Below are 21,469 nucleotides of genomic sequence, written 5' to 3'. Positions count from 1 at the left end.
AGAGCAGCAGCAGTCCATGTGAGTGTTGACGTCAGAGCGCTTTTCCTCCTGCTTGGTTTCCAGCGCAATCATGGCGGCGACGCGGCTCTTCTTGAGAACTTCAGGCGTTAGGTCTTCTTTAACCGGGTTAACCGGCGGCGTGCACAGCAGTTTGGGACTGACTCTGCTTAAACTCTCTCCGGACTGCACGGCCAAGCCGAAAACACAGAGGAGACATGCAGCGCACTTCACCTTTCACCCTGACCCGGTGCCTACTCAGTATGGTAAATGCCCTTGTTTACACTTTACAATGGACCTGGAATAGTGGCAGGACAGTGAGCTGTTCATGTGATTCACCTCTAAAACATCCCATTGTTACATAATATTCATAATAAAACAAATATATCATAACCGACAACCGAGATCGATGTAAACTCTTAGCCATTGGAACCGCTTAAAGTGGTCAGTCTTGTTTATGGTTTCATTATGTTGTAAACAGTGAACACTACAGTGCTTGACATATAGTTACTAATGTCATTTCCTTATATATTTATAATAAGGCATCATGAATGATATACCTTGGTGGTATGTATAAAAAAAGATAATGACATTTGTTATGCTGAATAACATAAACAATAACACATATGTGACCCTGGACCACAAAACCAGTTATATGGGTAATTTTTTTTTTTTTAAATTAAGATTTATACATCATCTGAAAGCTGAATAAATAAGCTTTCCTATGATGTATGAGAATATTTAGAAAATCTGCAATCTGAGGGGGCCAAAAAATCTAAATATTGAGAAAATCACCTCTCAAGTTGTCCGAATGAAGTCCTTAGCAATGCATATTACTACTACTAATATATTTTTTTTATATATTTACTGTAGGACATTTACTAAATATCTTCTTGGAACATTATCCTAATGATATACAAATATACCTGTGCAACTTATGACTGGTTTTGTGGTCCAGGGTCACATATATGTTCATGTGATGCACCTCCAAAAGATCCCATTATTGCATAATATCCATAATAAAGCAAATAAACATACTTGACATGACCATGTAAACTCGTATTTAGCCGTTGGAACTACTTGAAAGATACGCATTTAATTATTAGTCAGTGTTGTTTATGGTGGCATGATGCTGTAAACAGTGAACACAACAGTGCTTGACATATATAAGATGATCTGAATAGTTGCTAAGGTCATTTCCATATATTCATAATAACTATTGAAGATCTAATTAAGGGATCATTAATGATATTTGGTAGTCTGTATAAAAAAAAGATGCTGACTTTTATTATTATTTAAATAAAAAAAACGTATTTTATTAAAGACACTGTTTAGTTGTATTAAAAGTTATTCAGACGTCTTTAAAATTCAAATGTATGGTTTTAATATAAGGAACTATCAAAAACTATGCCTCCATCTGCTAAAACGGTCCACTTTATGAACTGATGTGAACATATTGTGATAGTTCCCTTTATTAAAAGGTTAAAATACTACTACTAATACTAATACTCGTATGAGTTATATTATATGAGCACTGTATTCATAATTGCATACATACACATAGAATCGCTGCATATCAGTATAATATACATTTTTGTAATTTATGACATATTTTCTGAAACATTTTAATGCTGCTTTTCTAATTACTTTTCTATTTTTTTAATTATAATTTTGTTAAGGAAGGTCTTCGAGTTTAACCGGCTACAATTTCTCCTTTTCTACATATTAAAGCAATATTTGTTTTGTAGGCAGCAGACTATTATTTTAATATGTTCCTTGAGGTTAATTTATAATAAGTGCTGGTCAATCGCGATTAATCATGATTAATTGTGTTTACATAATATATGTGTGTGTACTGTGTATAATTATTATATATATATATATATATATATATATATATATATATATATATATATATATATATATATATATATATATATATATATAAATGCACATCATGTATATATTAAGAAATATTTGCATGTGTATACTATATTTATATAATTTATCTTGTATATAAATATTTTATATATAAATATAACATTTTTCTTATATATATATATATATATATATATATATATATGTATATATGTGCGTGTGTGTGTGTGTGTATTTATATATGCATAATAATTATAGTCAAGTCAACTTTATTTATATAGCGCCTTTAACAATGCAGATTGTTTCAAAGCAGCTTTAACACAGTACACACATATATATTATGTAAACATGAACTTTTAATTTGGATGCGATTAATAACAATGTAAAGTTTTTTTTCTGTGCAGTATCTGCATTTAAAATCACAATACATGTAATAAAGAACACTCTTTTCCGACATTTACCAGCAGCAAAATTCATTAAATGATGCCTATTATGCTTTGTTACATGTTCATCTTTCTTTCTTTAGTGTGTGATGTTGCTATCTGAGCATTAAAAAGCTCTGCAAAGTTACAAAACACAACGTCCCTCCAGCAGGAGTTTCTGAGCGCCCTGAAACGCCTCCATTGTAGTCTTGAGTTTTCACAAATTTGAACAATTCATACGCAGAATAAAGGGGCTGCCCTGGTAGTGTTGGTTAGTAGTGTGTTGAAACTTGCGGTTATGGTATGGGGCGGGACATTTCCCAAACACGCTGGAAGTGCTTGACAATCACAACACGCTGGTTCAGTCGACCAATCAGAGCACACTGCGCTTTTCTGAAGGTGGGGTGTGTTTCCGGTCCAACCACATAACTCGCTGCTTAACCACCGTAGTGCAATGCATCATAGTAGAAACTAACTAGCAACTCACGACTGTTTCCTGAACATGGTCACATCTACGTCGGTTGAACCACATTGGTTCAACAATATAGGACTTTTGTTAATGACATCACTCATTGATTCGAGATCTGTGAGATGCTGCTGTAAAGAACATGGCACCTAATGACTACTTCACTGCTTTGGTTCCTTGTCATTTTGTTTTATTTGATGTTTAATTCATTACGGGTTCCCTCATTCCTTCCCTCCTTTGCCCTTTTTATGCATATGCACTCTTCATAAGCGCTGTTGATAGTTGATGCACTAAAATATACAGATTAAATGTATATACACTAACCAAAATAGTCGCTGTTTGGATTTAAATAGACAAATGTTGAAGAGTCAATGATTGGATCATTATTGCAGTGATTTTTGTGTTTCTAGCTTGTTATATGTTTGGCAACAGTTCTTCTAACCCTAGTTGAGGGAGTGTGTAGCTTTTAATTTCTTAAACAACCATGTAGGAAGACACATCATGGCCATATTCCAGGATGACAATGTCAAGATTCATCAGCTCAAACTGTGAAAAAATTTTTGTGAGGGAGCATGAAGAATCATTTTCACACATGAATCAGCACCTCTGAGTCCAGATCTTAAATTCATTGAAAGTCTTTGGGATGTTCTGGAGGAGACTTTACAGAGTGCTGGACTCTTACATTGGCAATACAAGATCTTGACCAAAAACTTTATTTCCAATGTTCACTTCACTTTATACTGTATTTGTTTTGGGCAATACAGGTGAAGCTGTATAACAAGATACCCACATCAATAACAATCACACAGTCGTGTCCTCTGCACTAGAGCTTAACAGCTTTGTAGCCAAAGGAAAACAAATATTTTTATAGTGGTTGTATCTAAACCTTGCGGTATGAAAACGTTGGCCAGATGGAAGTGGTTCAAATTCTAGCACATGAGAAGGGTCCAGAGTCATTTTCCTTGCCTATTTAAAAATAATTTAGTTGAATATAGACTTAAAATTGGGGTAAACCCCCAGACCAAACTACCTTCATTGATCCACAGAGCACCCTCTGAGCAACTCCAAAAAGTCTGAGCCTCCTTAAAAAGTTTTTTGTTTGTTTGTTGCTTTTAACACAATTATCCACATGCACCTCCCATGAAAGTTTCTCTTCTCTATCAATAACCTGTGTAATGGGCTCGTTGTTTATCATGTCAGGTGAGTGGTTGCTCCCTTTCTACGTTCTCCCTCCCAACCATTCTTTCACAGTTTGAGCTGATGAATCTGGACATTGTCATCCTGGAATATGGCCATGATGTGTCTTCCTACATGGTTGTTCAAGAAATGAAAAGCTACACACTCCCTCAACTAGGGTTAGAAGAACTGTTGCCAAACATATAACATGCTAGAAACATAATAATCGCTGCAATAATGATCCAACCATTGACTCTTATGCATTTGGCTATATAAATAAAATAAAAAAATTGCCCAGGCTGTGTATGTCTAAATAGAATTAAAGATACGGAAAGCACTGAATATTAGCTTTCTTATTGTGCCCAAGACATAATCTATTAAAGGTGCACTATGTAACTTTTCCGTCCACTAGAGGTCGCCAGTTCAAAACGACGATTTGATGACGCCACGTTTGAGCGCAGAATCTTGGGACGTGGTCTTTACCTCACAGCCGGTGGAAAAGAATCAGAATAGGACTCGGGCAGAAATCATGTTCATGGATGCGATTATTAACATTACTGTAGTGTGAAGGAGAAGCAGGACCGAGTGTTGTGGAGCTGAGCAAGGCAGCAGAAGCGATTGTTAATAAGATGAACACAACACACGCCTCGAGAGCAGCAGGACTTTTATTATGCCACAGTCGCCGCCGCCACTTCCGCTTTTCCGGTCATGAGTATGAGGTAACGCAGCTCTGTTGATCATATTAGACACATCTGAGTGTGTTGAAAATGGTGTTATGACGTTACTCTGAGCGTTCGCTCGGCGGCTGCTATGACATTTGTTCACACTGCAGTGAGAGTAAAGCGTTTCTGCTAAATAAAACCGGAAACCGAGGGTAACTCGGATGTGACGCCATCGACAGGCAATTCCCTCAAATGCATAGCTCACACGTCCCGGTTCCTTGGTTAAAATAGCAATTTCTCACGATTTACAAATAGTTGGAAACATTTGGGATATTGTAAGTACTCAACTGAACAAAATATATAACACTGGCCTAGTGGTTTTTGGATATTTTACTGAGTTTTTATAGCCCACATGTCATTTTAACAAAAAACTTGGAGCTGTAGTTCCAACCACAAACGTTTGCAACATTTTTTCCGAATGTTCGTTGAAACTAAGGCTTACCAAATCATGCCAAATCATTCAACTATGTTGGTAACGACGGAACAACCATAGTTGGCTAACAATGCTTGTAGCTAGGGTTAGGTATCGTTTGGGTTTTTTCCGATACCGGTGCCAAACCGATACTTTTAAAACGATACCGGTGCCAAACCGATACTTTTAAAACGATACCGGTGCCTAAACGGAGGCTGAACCGATACTTTTTTAAAAAGAGCCACAAAACGAGGTGAATGAGATTAAAGAATGGCTTTTTATTTATTTATTTTTTATTATTTAAATTGAACAATTTATTACAAGTTTAAAGTGTACTTAAATATATAAATATAAATAAATACAAAACACAATTCACAGTAAAACTAAAGCCCCCTAACTCTACAACAGGCCTAATTTATCTCTAAATAAGTTACAGTAAAAACAGCAGTCGTCTGTATTCTTGGTATGCTACAAACTAGCTTCAAGCTTCAGCTTTATTTTGCAGAAATATGACCATATTCTCTGGCTAAATATTTTAGAACGCATCACCTTATTGTTTCCATGGAGACACGTCATGCTTCTCACATGACACACAGCTGCCACAATAGCGCTGTATGACTGCTCAGCAGTATCAGGTTTATTTATTTTTTTATTTTTTATTCAAAATATTCACAAACTATCTGATATTCTGATTTTCTAATTTGTGTGAGTGAATGTGTGTTAGTTGATCTATACTGCGCGATGGGCGGCGCCATGTTAGTTTGCGCCTCAGAGAATCGGATCTGTCGGATTTACATCACATGCATTTATCTTCGTCTCACGAAATACATGAAAGTAAGTGACCGGTGAACCGGGAGAAGAATAGAGTAAACTATATAGTTAACTATATAATGTGTATCTGATGTGAATAAAACACGTAGTCAGTTATAACTGTCTGAAAGGATTGTTTTTGCCGCTTCCATAGACATCAGTGTATATTTTTTGCCAGTACTTTTTACAGCATTTAAATGTCTGAAACCTAAAATAAACATGATGTGGTTGAAAACACTGAATTGTTGTGATATGTCACAAGCGCTGAGCGTGTCTGTCTCTGGCTCGGTGCCAACCAAAGCACGAAAGCACGTTTGAATTTAAGTGGCACCGACATGAGGCACCGAAATCTGTGTTCTGATTCGGTCCGGTACATAAAGGTTATAAAGGTACCGGTGCCATATTGGCCAGGTTTCGGTACCCAATCCTACTTGTAACAATGTCATAGATGTGAAAAATTATGAAGCATGAAAACCAATTATAGTAGACCCCAAAAACAAAATCAAGACTTGAAAAAGGATATAATAGATCGGCAAAGTGTTTATAGCTTTTATGAAACATGAGACATTACTGTACGATTGACTTGAATTCTCATTCTCTCTGCAGGCCCCACACAGAAGATGAATTTATTCCAGTCTGTAACCAGTGCCTTGGACAATATGCTTGCCAGTGATCCCACCGCAGGTATGAGTGGATGTTAGACTATGTTCACACTGTCAGTCCTAGTCCGATTGGAGTCTGATCTAAATTACTGACTATCCACACCATGAATCGCAACTGTTCAGATTGTGTCCCATGACGCCCTTTTGTTTTCTGGAATATCTTTATTTCTATGGCAGTACCTTAGCGTTGGTAGTCATATGCCAAAAACAACATGGAGGTGTTTGCGATTGCTGCTTTTCCACTGTCGGGGCAGTGCGAGCCAGGGCTTTCAACGGGCCGGGTTGGGCTAATATCCTTAGACCTGTAGCACAAGCCCAAAAACCATGCTGCATTTCCACCGTCAGGCTAGAAGCTTTGCAGCGCTTCACTAAAACCGGCCTGTAACGCACCTCTCTGAACAACGTCACACAAACCAATAATTTAACAAATGGAAGTTTTATCAAACCAATGGCCGAAACGCAGGAGGCTGGCATGAGCGGCTTTATTCTGTGCTGCTGTCTCCGCTGGTCTCAAAGAGGTCTGCAGACCAGGCTGACTAGTAGTGATAGTGGACTCATGTGGTACCCAACTTTGGCCCTGTTTACACCTGGTATTAAGATTTGGTTTGGTTGATCGGATCACAAGTGGGCGATGCTAAATACAGGTGTAAACGGGGTCTAAAACGCTTTGAGCTTGTCCACTTCCGACCACTTCCAGAGGTAGTGGAAAACACATTTGACCGGGTTGCTTTCATCATGTGGCCGAATTAGTTCAAACAGCCATAAAGACGCCTACTCTCCGCCTACTGACCTAATGTGTAACATTATGGGAAGTGCGGTAGTAGGCCTGTCACGATAACAAATTTTGCTGGACGATAAATTGGCCAAGAAATTATTGCGATTAAACGATAATATTGTCGTTCCATTTTCATCTAAAATAATGATCACCTTTTCAAAGATCAATAAACTTTTATTTCTAAAGACTATTTAACACTGAAAACGGAAAGCATTTTAAATATCCACAATAAATGAACAAAACAACCAAAACAAAAAAAAGCAATGGACTCTCAGTCTGTTTACAAACAAATGCACTTGAAAAAACAGCTGGAAAACTGCAACGGATGATTGTGTTTTAGGTAGTGCTGGGAATCGATTAACTAATTAATTGCATTTTTTTTTTCTGTAATTAATCACGATTAATACGTTTTTAATGTTTTGATATTGTAATAATTTCAGTTACTCTCCAAATTAATGTAGAAACAATTTATTGACAGCATATTTTAAATATGTGTTGTATTGTCATGTTTTTATGAATGAAGGCCAGTATCACTGATGTCTCTATGAAACATTAATGACGTTACATTACAGTATAACTGAAAGCTCCCAATTTCAACATTTATTAGGCTTAAAAAACTACTTTTAATTTAAGTGAACTTAAAACAATCTTTACATAACCCCATTATAATAAATGTTATTTTTACCTGAACCTTCCCTGTTAGACATATACAGAAATGTAATAGTTATAAACACCTTTCTTAACTGCATAAATAATAAATGAAATGTAGATTAATCATCATTAAAGCTACAATTTTCTCTGTTCCCGTTGTTCTTTGATGAACATTAATGACAGGCATCATCAGTGCTCCTGTCACTTTAAGAACAGCCGCGGATCTCACGCGCTGCCCCGCGCATCTCATTTCCTCACAACTCTTTAAGTTCATTTAAGACGTTATTTAACTAATTTAAGACTCCTAATATGAGAAAACTCAAAATTCTCTGTGTTGTTGTTATTGTTTGTTCAAGAGCAAAAGAGAACTCGATGTGAGCAGGAGACTGACGCGAGTCTGTCTTTGCATTGAGTGTGTGTGTGTGTGTGTGTGTGTCAGAGTGTCCCTCGATTAGCTGACATGAGACGCAGGACATTGACACACAGTGCACTCTCTTGTGTCTCGTCACACTTAGAAGCATTTACATGTATAAGAGCGTGATCATATAATGTAACGCTCGTCAAAAATGGATATAAAAACAGACGCTGGAAATTATTGCGGCGGGAAAAATTATCGACCTCATTTTTTTTATTGTGCGATTTATTGACTATCGCGACAGGCCTATGCGCTAGCCAGGTGGGATTTAAACGTTGTCGGCTGGAAACCCAAGTTTGGTTTGCACAATGTTCTCTCACCATTCCTGATTTCTAACACACACTGGGCGCGTTCGGCTGGTCTTGCGTTTGTCAGAGCAGAAATGAAAGCTGCTCCATTTGTTCTTCAGTCATCTCAGTGCTCGTTTATATATAAATTGCGTGAGCTTATTTCATCCATTAGATTTAAAGATCTGAAAAAGGCCATATATTTACCCACCCATAAACCCTACCCTCAAAGAAATCAGGACAGAAGTGGATGAAAGTGGACAAAAGAGACGGATTGAAACACCAGGTGTAAACGAGTGTTTCCTTCATCTACTTGTGATCCGATCGACCAAAACACATCTTAATACCAGGTGTAAACAAGGCCTATGATTGAGGGATCACAGCAGTCAGACTGAAATGGATTTTCAGAAGTGAGATTTGAAACAGCATCATTTTTTGTTGCCCTTCACACTTGATAAAAATGATCGTATTCTATGCACAAGAATCAGATTTGGACTGGCAGTCTGAACAAGGCTTTATCTGTTATCTAACTGACAATAATAGAAAGGTCTCGAGTGCTTCAGCTGTGTAACAATACGTGTCTTTCTCCCTTAGTGATTTTTGGTGAGGATGTGGCGTTTGGTGGGGTGTTTCGATGCACAGTCGGCCTCCGAGATAAATATGGTGAGTATCCGCTCATGTTTGCTCGTAGGTCACTCGAGGTGGACCTTTCTCATCTGTGTGTCCTGTGTTCTCACACTAGATGGCGGCACTGTCACACTCCTGGCTGAAACTTTGGCTATTCACTAATAAATACTTGCCAAATACAAATACTTTACTTAAACACAGGGTACACGCTTGCTTGCTTACATAAAAAATATTTTCATTACGTGTCATGAAATAAAATAAACATTAACAGAAATAAATATATATAAAAGTTAAGTTTTGTTAACTAAAATAACAAAAAATAAACGAATAAAAATGAAAAAACAACAAAAAAACCCTACAAATTAACAAAAAAACCGAATAAAATAAACTAAACTAAACTATATTATCAGTGATACTAAAATAACACTGAAATCCTGAAGCTAAGACTGCATTAACACTGGAAATGGACGATCAAGTCGAGTGAATTGCATTGTGGGACACAGTAATCTGTTGTATTTGGTAATATGGTGTCTAATATGATGGTTTATGATTAGTTGCTTTCGTGTTAATGGGGAAGTATTGTGTAGTTATTCTGGTGCAGCTTCACACCATCAGCAAAGTGCATGGAATAAAAACAATGATATTTTTGGACAATACCAGCAAGGCTTGTGATGTCAAGGGGTCAGAATAAACCAAAGATGGAGTTGAAAGAGTAACGTTTTATTTGTATGCGTTTCGGCGCACAGGCCTTCATCAAGTCACTTCAAAAGATTACAGGTGTTAATTTTATGTTAATCGTCCGTGTTAAGAGGTTTTCAGTGTGCTCACATTTGCAGCATTTTAAAGCTGCATAAATCAGGATAAATTTAACCTGCATTGAGGTCAGATCTTCATCTAAGTGCAATTAAGCAAATGGCACAAACGTGTATTTCCACCCATTTTTGTAAAGAAATAATTGTCCAGTAGTGATTGTATTGATGGAAGAACTAAAGCACACAACTCTTTGCCTTCAGTGTTCACATTATTTTGCAATGCAGAAGTAAAAGCTGTGTTCTGTGAATGTGTGTGAACTTCAGATTCATTAGCCGCTATAGGTCAATAACTAGAAGAACAAGTGCAGTAAATGGTCAAATAATTAGTGCTAGAAACCAGTGTGTTTACGTTTACCATCATAAATTAAAATATGATAGCAAATTACAATTGCAATACCAAGGAGCAATAACGGACTGTTTTTGTACAGCTAAAACAGGAAGTGAATGAGGCTGGAAGTAAAATTAAATAAGGTGGTTTTAGCGTGATTAACTTGAGCAGAGTGTTAACTCTTGTAACTGTGGATCAATCCTGCACATCATTCATCCTTAAAGGAACACTCCACTTTTTTTGAAAATAGGCTCATTTTCCAACTCCCCTAGAGTTAAACAGTTGAGTTTTACCGTTTTCGAATCCATTCAGCCGATCTCCGGGTCTGGCGGTAGCACTTTTAGCATAGCTAAAGCATAGCATAGCTTAGCATAGATCATTGAATCTGATTAGACCGTTAGCATCTCGCTCAAAAATGACCAAAGAGTTTCAATATTTTTCCTTTTTAAAACTTGACTCCTCTGTAGTTACATCGTGTACTAAGATCGACGAAAAATGAAAAGTTGTGACTTTCTAGACCAATATGGTTAGGAACTATACACTCATTCCTGCGTAATAATCAATGAACTTTACCGCCATACCATGTGTGCAGCGGCTCCTGAAAATAGTCCCCACACGTGATGATTCTATTTTAGAAATGGTTTCTATTTCTGCATGTTGCGGCCGAAATAACACCACAAAACATAATCTCAGGTAGTGTTCATGTGCTTTATTTAATGTTAAAAGCGTGTAATGTGACTTTGAATATCATTTAGTGCTCTCAGCTTTGTAACGTAGTCATACTAAAAGGATAATTCACCTCAAATCTTGAAATATTAAACAAATGGAAACAAGAACATTCAAACTGTGAACAAACAAGTATATTCTATGACAGATTGTTTTAGTAACTCCGTATGCAGGGCCTGAAATTAACACCCGACCACGCGCCAAATGCGGGTGAATTTTGCAATTGGCGGGTAACACTGTCAATTTACCTGCCAATGAGAATTGAGTGATTCATTGGGCAGTTTGAGAGGATGCAACTACGTTCATGTGATCGGAAAGAAGATGAGGCCCTTCTGTGACCACGTTTGGATGTGCGAGTATTAAACTGTTGATGAGATGGGACGAGATGATAATGCAACGCTGACGTAGGCTACAGTACAATGACAGTTGCACAGATGTGTGTGTGTTGTGTGCGTGTGCATGTTGGGAGTTGGGAAGCGGAGAGAAAATGTCCGGTACGCGGTAACTTTACCAGTAATAATAATATTAATTTAGTTCAGTTTAACCGTTCCTGAACGTGACTAAATCATCCATCAACACAGCCGTGTGTGATGTGTTCACCAACGAGCTGCTGTAGGTCTGTGGACTCAGATTAGCAGCAGTCAGTATGACTGTCTGTGACACGGGACATCAATGAATGAAAAGATTTTTAAAAATATATATTGTAAGAGTTATTATTACTTATATTGATTTTGTTAATAACTTGACAGCACTTAAATGTGTATTCTTTCAAGTTAAAGAACAATGTTTGTGGGACATTTTTGAAGGGACAAGTGAAAGAGAATTTTACTAGACATATTAAAACATTAATAACAAAAAACTAGGGAATCAACAAAATGCAAGACTGATTCTGCATTAATTTAGTGTAAGAGTGGCGATTGATCGTTGATAATAATAGCCTAATGTATAATAAACTGACGGTAACAATGTTGCGCTGTTGGCGCTCGGGCTAATCGGTAGAAAATTTAGCAAGTTATGGTTATTTAAAAAGTGCAAGCACCCATGAAAACAATGTTACGAGTGAGCGAGCTGCCGGTGACAAGATGGCCGGCAGGTGTGGGCGTCGACCTCCATTGGCCAGCAGTGCGCACGAGACATCTAGCCTTTATTATGGATATCGATGTAAACGACTGCCTCATTCTTGAATGAATCAGGCGTTTGAACGAATCGACTCAATGACTCGCTCATTAAAACGGTCAACTGCCGCCACCTACTGGTGGTTTACTTTTATGTTTAAAAATTCTTTCCAACTTTTCTTATTTGTATATTCAAAAATATTTAAAATAATCTCATAACATTTTTTAATGCAGTTGTAATTTTTCAGTGTAAATTATTTAATTTGATTGGTAACAGCTCTACAGTGTCTTATTATTCTAATTTAATTTATTGATCAAATTTAAAGGGGCTATATGCGTTTTTCTGAAATTTAAACTCGCGACTGACACCTGTGGCCAAAAAACAGAACTGCTCTTATTTTCTGCTCGCTCTCGCAGCGGTGACGTCACATCCGCAGACAGCGCGGGAAAAGACGACCCGCCAGAAAATATGAAAAATAGGATACAGACTTATAGGTGCACCCACTGTGAGCGGACAGGGTGTCAGTATGCTCATCAGGAGATGTTTGAGTCATAAATGGTAAAATAAAAAGGCTATTGTTACGTTTATTTTGGGGAAAAAGTTGCATATAGCCCCTTTAAGAATATAAACTTAAAGCTGAAGCATAGCCTATATTTAATAAATTTATGGGGGAAAAAATGCCCTTTATAAAAGGTAAAATTATCAAAGATATGCAGATTTAAATATGTCAAAGCTGATTGAACACTGTTGAGAATATTTATTCAGAATAAATTATATTTACAACACAAAAAAATCCGGACAAGCCCGTGAACAGGCTAAATGTTGAGGAGAAAAAAAAAAAAGTGGCTGGTAAAAAGTCACTGTGGCAGGTTGATTTTTAAATCCACCTGCCACAGTGGCTGATGGTCAAAAAAGTTAATTTCAGGCCCTGTCAGTATGTATTTTAGTAATGTTTAAATGGTGTAATATTTGTGAATTTGATTATGTAGGCTACTTATCCATTTCCTTGCAAATGCCATCAATATTAATCTGTGGTGGCGTGTACTTACCGCAAGAGCCCGCCCACACGCTGTTCTGATTGGCTGCGGTTTTTGATTGATTTGTCGCATCTCGTAGTCGCGTCGCTTGAATCTTATTGCATCGTGTAGTTAGGACACGGTGTTATGATAGATTAAGATTAGATTTATATATTATATATATATATATATATATAATATGTATATTTGAGACTATAGACTATATAGAGCGTGTGTAAACGTCACACCCTTTTGATTTTCCCGCCGAAACCAGCCCGAATCCTTCACATAAAAATCAGTCTACAGGCTTTCGTAGACAACTTAGGAAGTCGGGAAGGTCTCGTTTCAAGATGTTCACACATTGGCGATAAAAAGTGATTAATACATGAAAATTCTTACATGTATCCCCTTTAATCTAAAAAACTACTGACTTGTTTAATAGAGGAAAAAACATTGAGTCAGGTTATTGTCTTTGTTGTAACTAGCTTGTTTCATAATGTGGTGGGATATGCACTTGACATTTTGATTATTTGCGGTTTACTCTGGACATTCAAGTGTTCAAGCTTATTTAAAATCACTTTCAGTAGAACATCATCATGAGGAGGATTAATTAATGCTTGTGCATTTGATGTCTCGTTCATTTTATTGAGCTTCATTAACTGTGCAAGGCTAAATGAAGTAGATTCAGATTGAACAGAACACCCTCTACAGCTTTCATAAGCCATAAATAGTTAAATTATGCAGCTGCAGAGTGGCATATTCAGTTAAAGAAGAGGAAAACAGACATTATGGTAATGATTTAAAAAAAAAAAAAAACCCCATCTGCTGTTTGCCACTCGTTTTGGGCAGAAGCGCTATATATAGAGGCACTCTGATGCTTTGAAATAAACACAGATCCACGACTCCAATATGTCTCCCGCCGCGTGGGTGCCTTTTGTGTGTTATTGACGTCAGAGGTGTTGACCTTTGAGAGGGATCATTATTTTCCATTCTGTCTCGTTAGACGGGAACAGGGTTTTCATGGCACTCATTTGAGAGAGTCTCTGCCCTCTTTCCCGTGCAGTCCCGCTGAACCGCACACAGGTCAATGCGTGGAAGCGCCATGTGAAAGACTGTCCACTGGAGTGACGCACACACGGCGTAATGCAGTGCCACTGCTGTCCGTCTCCTTCTGTCTGCAATCTGCTTTAAATTGCTTTCTGTGAAGTGGATTACGGACTGCGGCTGGTAAATACTGTATTATCTCTGAAATGCCCATCATCAGCCTGTTGAATGCATACCTTACTCCAAATACCTTATTCAACAAAGAAGCTTTTTCAGTTCAAGGACAGTGACCGATTTCTTACAGTCTGAGTCTGAAATAACCAGCATGCTCCTCTTCTTTTGCATCCTTTCTTAAAGAATTAAAGGGTTAGTTCACCCAAAAATGAAAATTCTGTCATTAATTACTCACCCTCATGTCGTTCGACACCCGTCAGACCTCCGTTCATCTTCGGAACACAAATGAAGATATTTTAGTTGAAATCTGATGGCTGAGAAAGGCTTCAGATAGGCCTCCATTGGCATTCAGTACATTCACACTTCCAAGATCCATAAAAGGCACTTAAAACGTCGTTACAAAGTCCATCTCACCACAGTGACTCTACAATAATTTTACGATGCGAAGACAATAGTTTTTGTGCGCAAAAAAAAAAATCCAAATAACACCTTTATCCAACTTGTTATTGTCTTCTGTGTGTGCCTCCACGACGCATGCGCGAGAATATGACGCAGATCCGGCGTTCGGGAATCCATGAAATGCTTACTTAAGCCCCATTTTGAGAACTACGCCGAGACCTAAAGCACGATCAATGTAGAATCCAACAGCTTAGACACGCGCGTCTTCCTCTGCTCGTAAACAAATCTCCTCCTCGCTTCTGGGTCATGTGTCCGAACGCCGGATCTGCGTCATATTCTCGTGCATGCGTCGTGGAGGACCCGTGGACCCGTAAGTTCATCTTCGGAACACAAATGAAGATATTTTAGTTGAAATCCGATCGCTCAGAAAGGCCTCCATTGGCATCATGAAGCTTCAAAGCGTTATGAATCGCGTGTCAAACCGCCAAACTGCTGAAATCAGTTGACTTTGGCGATTCAAACCGCTGAATCGACTCACTGATTCATAACGCTTCGAAGCTTCATGAGGCCGTGTTTTGAAATCGTCATCACTATATAAGTCGTTATTTAGGGTTTTTTGCCCACAAAAACTATTCTCGTCACTTTATAAAGTTATTGTAGAACCACTGTAGTGAGATGGACTTTGTAACGACGTCTTTAGTGTCTTTTAAGGGTCTTGAGAGTGTAAAGTGCCATTGTGCCAATGGAGGCCTTTCAGAGCCATCAGATTTCAACTAAAATATCTTAATTTGTGTTCCGAAGATGAACGGAGGTCTGACGGGTGTCGAACGACATGAGGGTAAGTAATTAATGACATAATTTTCATTTTTGGGTGAACTAACCCTTTAAACTGCGAGTTTCAACACACTACTAACTCAACCAGGCCCTGCCTCTTTATTTTGCATATACCTTGGGTGGGAATTATTTAAAAGAGGAATATTGTGACGTGATCATTCCCAGAAGAAAACTCAAGACTACTCAAAACGCTGGAGGTGTTTCAGGGAGTTTAGAAACAGTGACACTGATATAGAGAAGAACTCCCGCTGGAGGGACGTTGTGTTTTGTAACTTTGCAGACCTTTTTCATTCTCAAACAGCAACATCACACACTAAAGAATGTTAAAAAACATAAGAGGTCCTCTTTAAAGGTTCTTCATGGAGCCATCGATGTCACTGATTTAGTGTGGTAATCAGCAGCATGTGGCAGATGTGGTCATCCATAGAGCTTCACTTGAATTATACCTAGAACAATCCTTTAACCGCTTTTATTCTGCATTGTATAGAAACGGTTTCATGTGTGATTTCCCAGAAGCATCACGTCTTCAGTCATTTATCATGTTTCAGTGAAGGTTCAGAGGAGGATACGCTCATGTGTTTTGGTATGAATGAAAATAACTTTCCACTCTAAATATAGTCCATTTCATGTGGTTCTGTGCTGCATTAAATGGAGGCGGAAAACGGGCTGTTTTTGTGTTTCCCGGATTTCGTGTATGTTTTGTTTTGTAATATAATTCAATTATGGAAAAAAAAATATTTGCAGCAGATTTAATGTTTTGAGGTTAATACTTTAATTCGTTCAGCTCTGTACGACTAATGTAAAAAACATAAAACTATCCATTAAAAGCACACCGAAGGCTGAATCATGGCGGTCATGAAAACACAAGGAATGTCTTGAGGACATTTAAGGAATGAGTTTTAACTCTTCAGCTGCGACGCTTGGCTGTTGTTTGTTATTTACTTGTTGCGTCATGGCCCATTTTTGCATTCGGTGTGAACAAATTGCTTGTAGCTGGCATCTTGTCACTGATTTTGAAGATGCCAATAAAAAAAACATACTCATTTTGACTCCAGAGTAGGTTGACATTTTATCCTTTTTCTTCACAGGTAAGGACCGTGTATTTAACACCCCGCTGTGTGAGCAAGGCATTGTGGGGTTTGGGATTGGTGCAGCTACTGCGGGAGCCACCGCTATTGCAGAGATTCAATTTTCCGACTACATTTACCCAGCATTTGATCAGGTGAGCTTGTTCACAAGAGTCTTTTCTTTATAAACTTCTTTATGGATATTTCTGTAAAAAATATTTTTGTCCTTAAGTACATTTATAATGTTAGTTCAAGGGTTAATTCACCCAAAAATTTAAAGTTGTCATTAATTACTCGTTCCAAAGTACAACCATGAGACTTTCCTTCATCTTCGAAACACTAATGAAGATATTGTCAATGAAACCAGAGAGCTTTCTGCTCCTTCATGGAAATTCTATTCACCCAAAACTCCTACGCTTCAAAATGTTCATACAGAGATTTTAAAAGTAATCCATATGAATTAAGTGGTTCAATACAAGTCTTCTGAAGAGACACGAACGCTTTATATGGTGAATAGATTGTAGTTAGGCTTTTATTCACATGTAAACATTGGATCAGCGAGCATACATACATGCTTACATACATACATGCATACATACATACATACATACATGCATGCATTCATACACGCATACATACATACATACATACATGCATGCATTCATACACGCATACATACATACATACATACATGCATGCATTCATACACGCATACATACATACATACATGCATGCATTCATACACGCATACATACATACATACATGCATGCATACACGCATACATACACGCATACATACACGCATACATACACGCATACATACACGCATACATACATACATACATACATGCATACATGCATACATACACACATACATACACGCATACATGCATACATACATACATACACTCATACAAACCCACATACATCCATACATACTGTACATGCATATATACACGCATACATACACGCATACATGCATGCATACATCCATACATACATACTGTGCATGCATGCATGCATACATGCATGCATGCATACATACATACATACATGCATACATCGATACATACATACTGTGCATGCATGCATGCATGCATACATGCATGCATACATACATACATACATACATACATACATACATACATACATACATACATACATACATACATACATACATACATACATACATACATACTGTGCATGTATGCATACATACATACATACATACATCCATACATAATGTGCATGCATGCATGCATGCATACATACATCCATACATACTGTGCATCCATCCATCCATACATACATACATGCATGCATCCATACATACTGTGCATGCATGCATACATCCATACATACTGTGCATGCATACATACATCCATACATACTGTGCATGCATACATACATCCATACATACTGTGCATGCATACATACATCCATACATACTGTGCATCCATCCATCCATCTATACATACATGCATCCATACATACTGTGCATGCATGCATGCATACATACATACATACATGCATACATACATACATACTGTGCATGCATGCATGCATGCATACATGCATACATCGATACATACATGCATACATACATACATAGATACATACATCCATACATACATACTGTGCATACATACATACATGCATGCATACATACATAGATACATACATCCATACATACATACTGTGCATGCATGCATACATACATACATACATCGATACATACATACTGTGCATGCATGCATGCATACATACATACATACATGCATGCATGCATACATACATACATGCATACATGCATGCATACATGCATGCATACATACTGTGCATGCATACATACATACATACATACATACATACATACATACATACATACATACATACATACATACATACATACATACATACATACATACATACATACATACATACATACATACATACATACATGCATGCATGCATGCATGCATGCATGCATGCATGCATGCATGCATACATACATACATACATACATACATACATACATACATACATACATACATACATACATACATACATACATACATACATACATACATACATACATACATACATACATACATACATACATACATACATAATGTGCATGCATACATAATGTGCATGCATACATACATCCATACATAATGTGCATGCATACATACATCCATACATACTGTGCATGCATACATACATCCATACATACTGTGCATGCATACATCCATACATACTGTGCATCCATCCATACATACATGCACACATGCATCCATACATACTGTGCATGCATACACACATACATACATACATACTGTGCATGCATGCATACATACATACATACATACATACTGTGCATGCATATATACATACATACATACATACATACATACATACATACATACATACATACTGTGCATGCATACATACATACATACATACATACATACATACATACATACATACATACATACATACATACATACATACATACATACATACATACATACATACATACATACATAATGTGCATGCATACATAATGTGCATGCATACATACATGCATACATAATGTGCATGCATACATACATCCATACATACTGTGCATGCATACATACATCCATACATACTGTGCATGCATACATCCATACATACTGTGCATGCATACATACATCCATACATACTGTGCATGCATACATCCATACATACTGTGCATCCATCCATACATACATGCACACATGCATCCATACATACTGTGCATGCATGCATACATACATACATACATACATACTGTGCATGCATGCATACATACATACATACATACATACTGTGCATGCATATATACATACATACATACTGTGCATGCATGCATACATACATACATACAGACATACATACATCCATACATACTGTGCATCCATCCACACATACATACATACTGTGCATTCATGCATACATACATACTGTACATGCATGCATACATGCATACTGTACATGCATGCATACATGCATACACTCACACATACACGCATACGCGCATACACTCACACATACACACATACACGCATGCATACACGCACGCATGCATACATGCATACATGCATACATACATACATACATACATACATACATACAATGCATACATGCATACATCCATACATACTGTACATGCATGCATACATACATACACTCATACATACACTCATACATACACTCATACAGACACGCATACATACACGCATACATACACTCATACATACACGCATACAGACACGCATACAGACACGCATACAGACACGCATACAGACACGCATACATACACTCATACATACACGCATACATACACGCATACATACACTCATACATACACTCATACAGACACGCATACAGACACGCATACAGACACGCATACAGACACGCATACAGACACGCATACATACACTCATACATACACTCATACAGACACTCATACAGACACGCATACATACACGCATACATACACGCATACATACACGCATACATACACGCATACAGACACGCATACAGACACGCATACAGACACGCATACAGACACGCATACAGACACGCATACAGACACGCATACAGACACGCATACAGACACGCATACATACACGCATACATACACGCATACATACACGCATACAGACACGCATACATACACGCATACAGACACGCATACATACACGCATACATACACGCATACATACACGCATACATACTGTGCATGCATGCATACATACATACATATACATACATGCATACATATATGCATGCATGGTAAACAGAAGCTCAAATTTACATGCTGGAATTTTGGCTTACTTTTGATATTTGATATTTTATCATGCATGCACAGTTTTTCTTCTGTTGGTAAATAACAGTTTCTATCATAAATGTGAGTTGTCATGTGTGTTTGTGTTCTTAATTAATAAATTTAAAAAAACCTACATAATCAACATAAAAATGTTACTATTGTAATATTTCACTGAAAAATAAAAATATTTAAGAAAAATATGTATATTTTTACATTACAACTGTAAAATTAAAATACTGATATTTATAATCTGAATTTCTTCATTTTCAAATGTTAAACAATTGAACTTTTTTGATGGAAAACCACAGCCTGTAGAGCTTCTCTTTTGTCGATAAACGCTTCTTACATGAATGTGAAGATGGCTGGCATTTGTTACATTCCCAAATGCACAGTCAGAGCAGATGCGTTTCATGTGAAGCAACATTCACGTTCTGAGACGGATAGATCATCATGCAAACATTGGCGGATCATGAGCTGCTCGCATGTAAAATGAACACAGTGCCTCGATTTACTCTGAAACACAGCAGATATTTAACTGCATTTCACTTTTATGTCAATCACTCAGCCTGGACTGGAGAGGAAGTTATGCTATATGACTTTTAAATGCAGTTTATTGAATGATTCCTCTATTTAATGTTTTCATATCAAGATACAATGATCCATTTATGTGGACAGCCTGAGGGCTTTCAGGTTTGTCAGTATGTAGTTTTGGGATATGTCTGGCTGATCTGTAGGAGGAAACGTCCAGCTTCTTTCTGTCTGTCTGGTGCTGATCTCCATGTGTCCTCGCCTCACTG

General features: G+C 37.4%; 1 protein-coding gene across 1 annotated transcript in view; it reads left to right on the top strand.

Annotated features, from left to right (window-relative positions):
- The window catches only part of bckdhb (branched chain keto acid dehydrogenase E1 subunit beta), a 128,781-nt gene continuing 107,312 nt past the window's right edge, over window positions 1-21,469 (top strand). The window contains exons 1-4 of the mRNA XM_079837946.1: window positions 1-263; window positions 6,490-6,567; window positions 9,268-9,336; window positions 16,838-16,971. Coding sequence (XP_079694072.1) covers window positions 71-263; window positions 6,490-6,567; window positions 9,268-9,336; window positions 16,838-16,971 — 474 coding nt within the window. The 5' untranslated portion in view covers window positions 1-70. The remainder of the gene's footprint in view (window positions 264-6,489; window positions 6,568-9,267; window positions 9,337-16,837; window positions 16,972-21,469) is intronic.

The sequence above is a fragment of the Gobio gobio genome (assembly GCF_949357685.1).
Source record: "Gobio gobio genome assembly, chromosome: 15".
NCBI lineage: Eukaryota > Metazoa > Chordata > Actinopteri > Cypriniformes > Gobionidae > Gobio > Gobio gobio.
The sequence above is the reverse complement of the archived record's forward strand: the minus strand, read 5'-3'. Positions and strand labels throughout refer to the sequence as shown.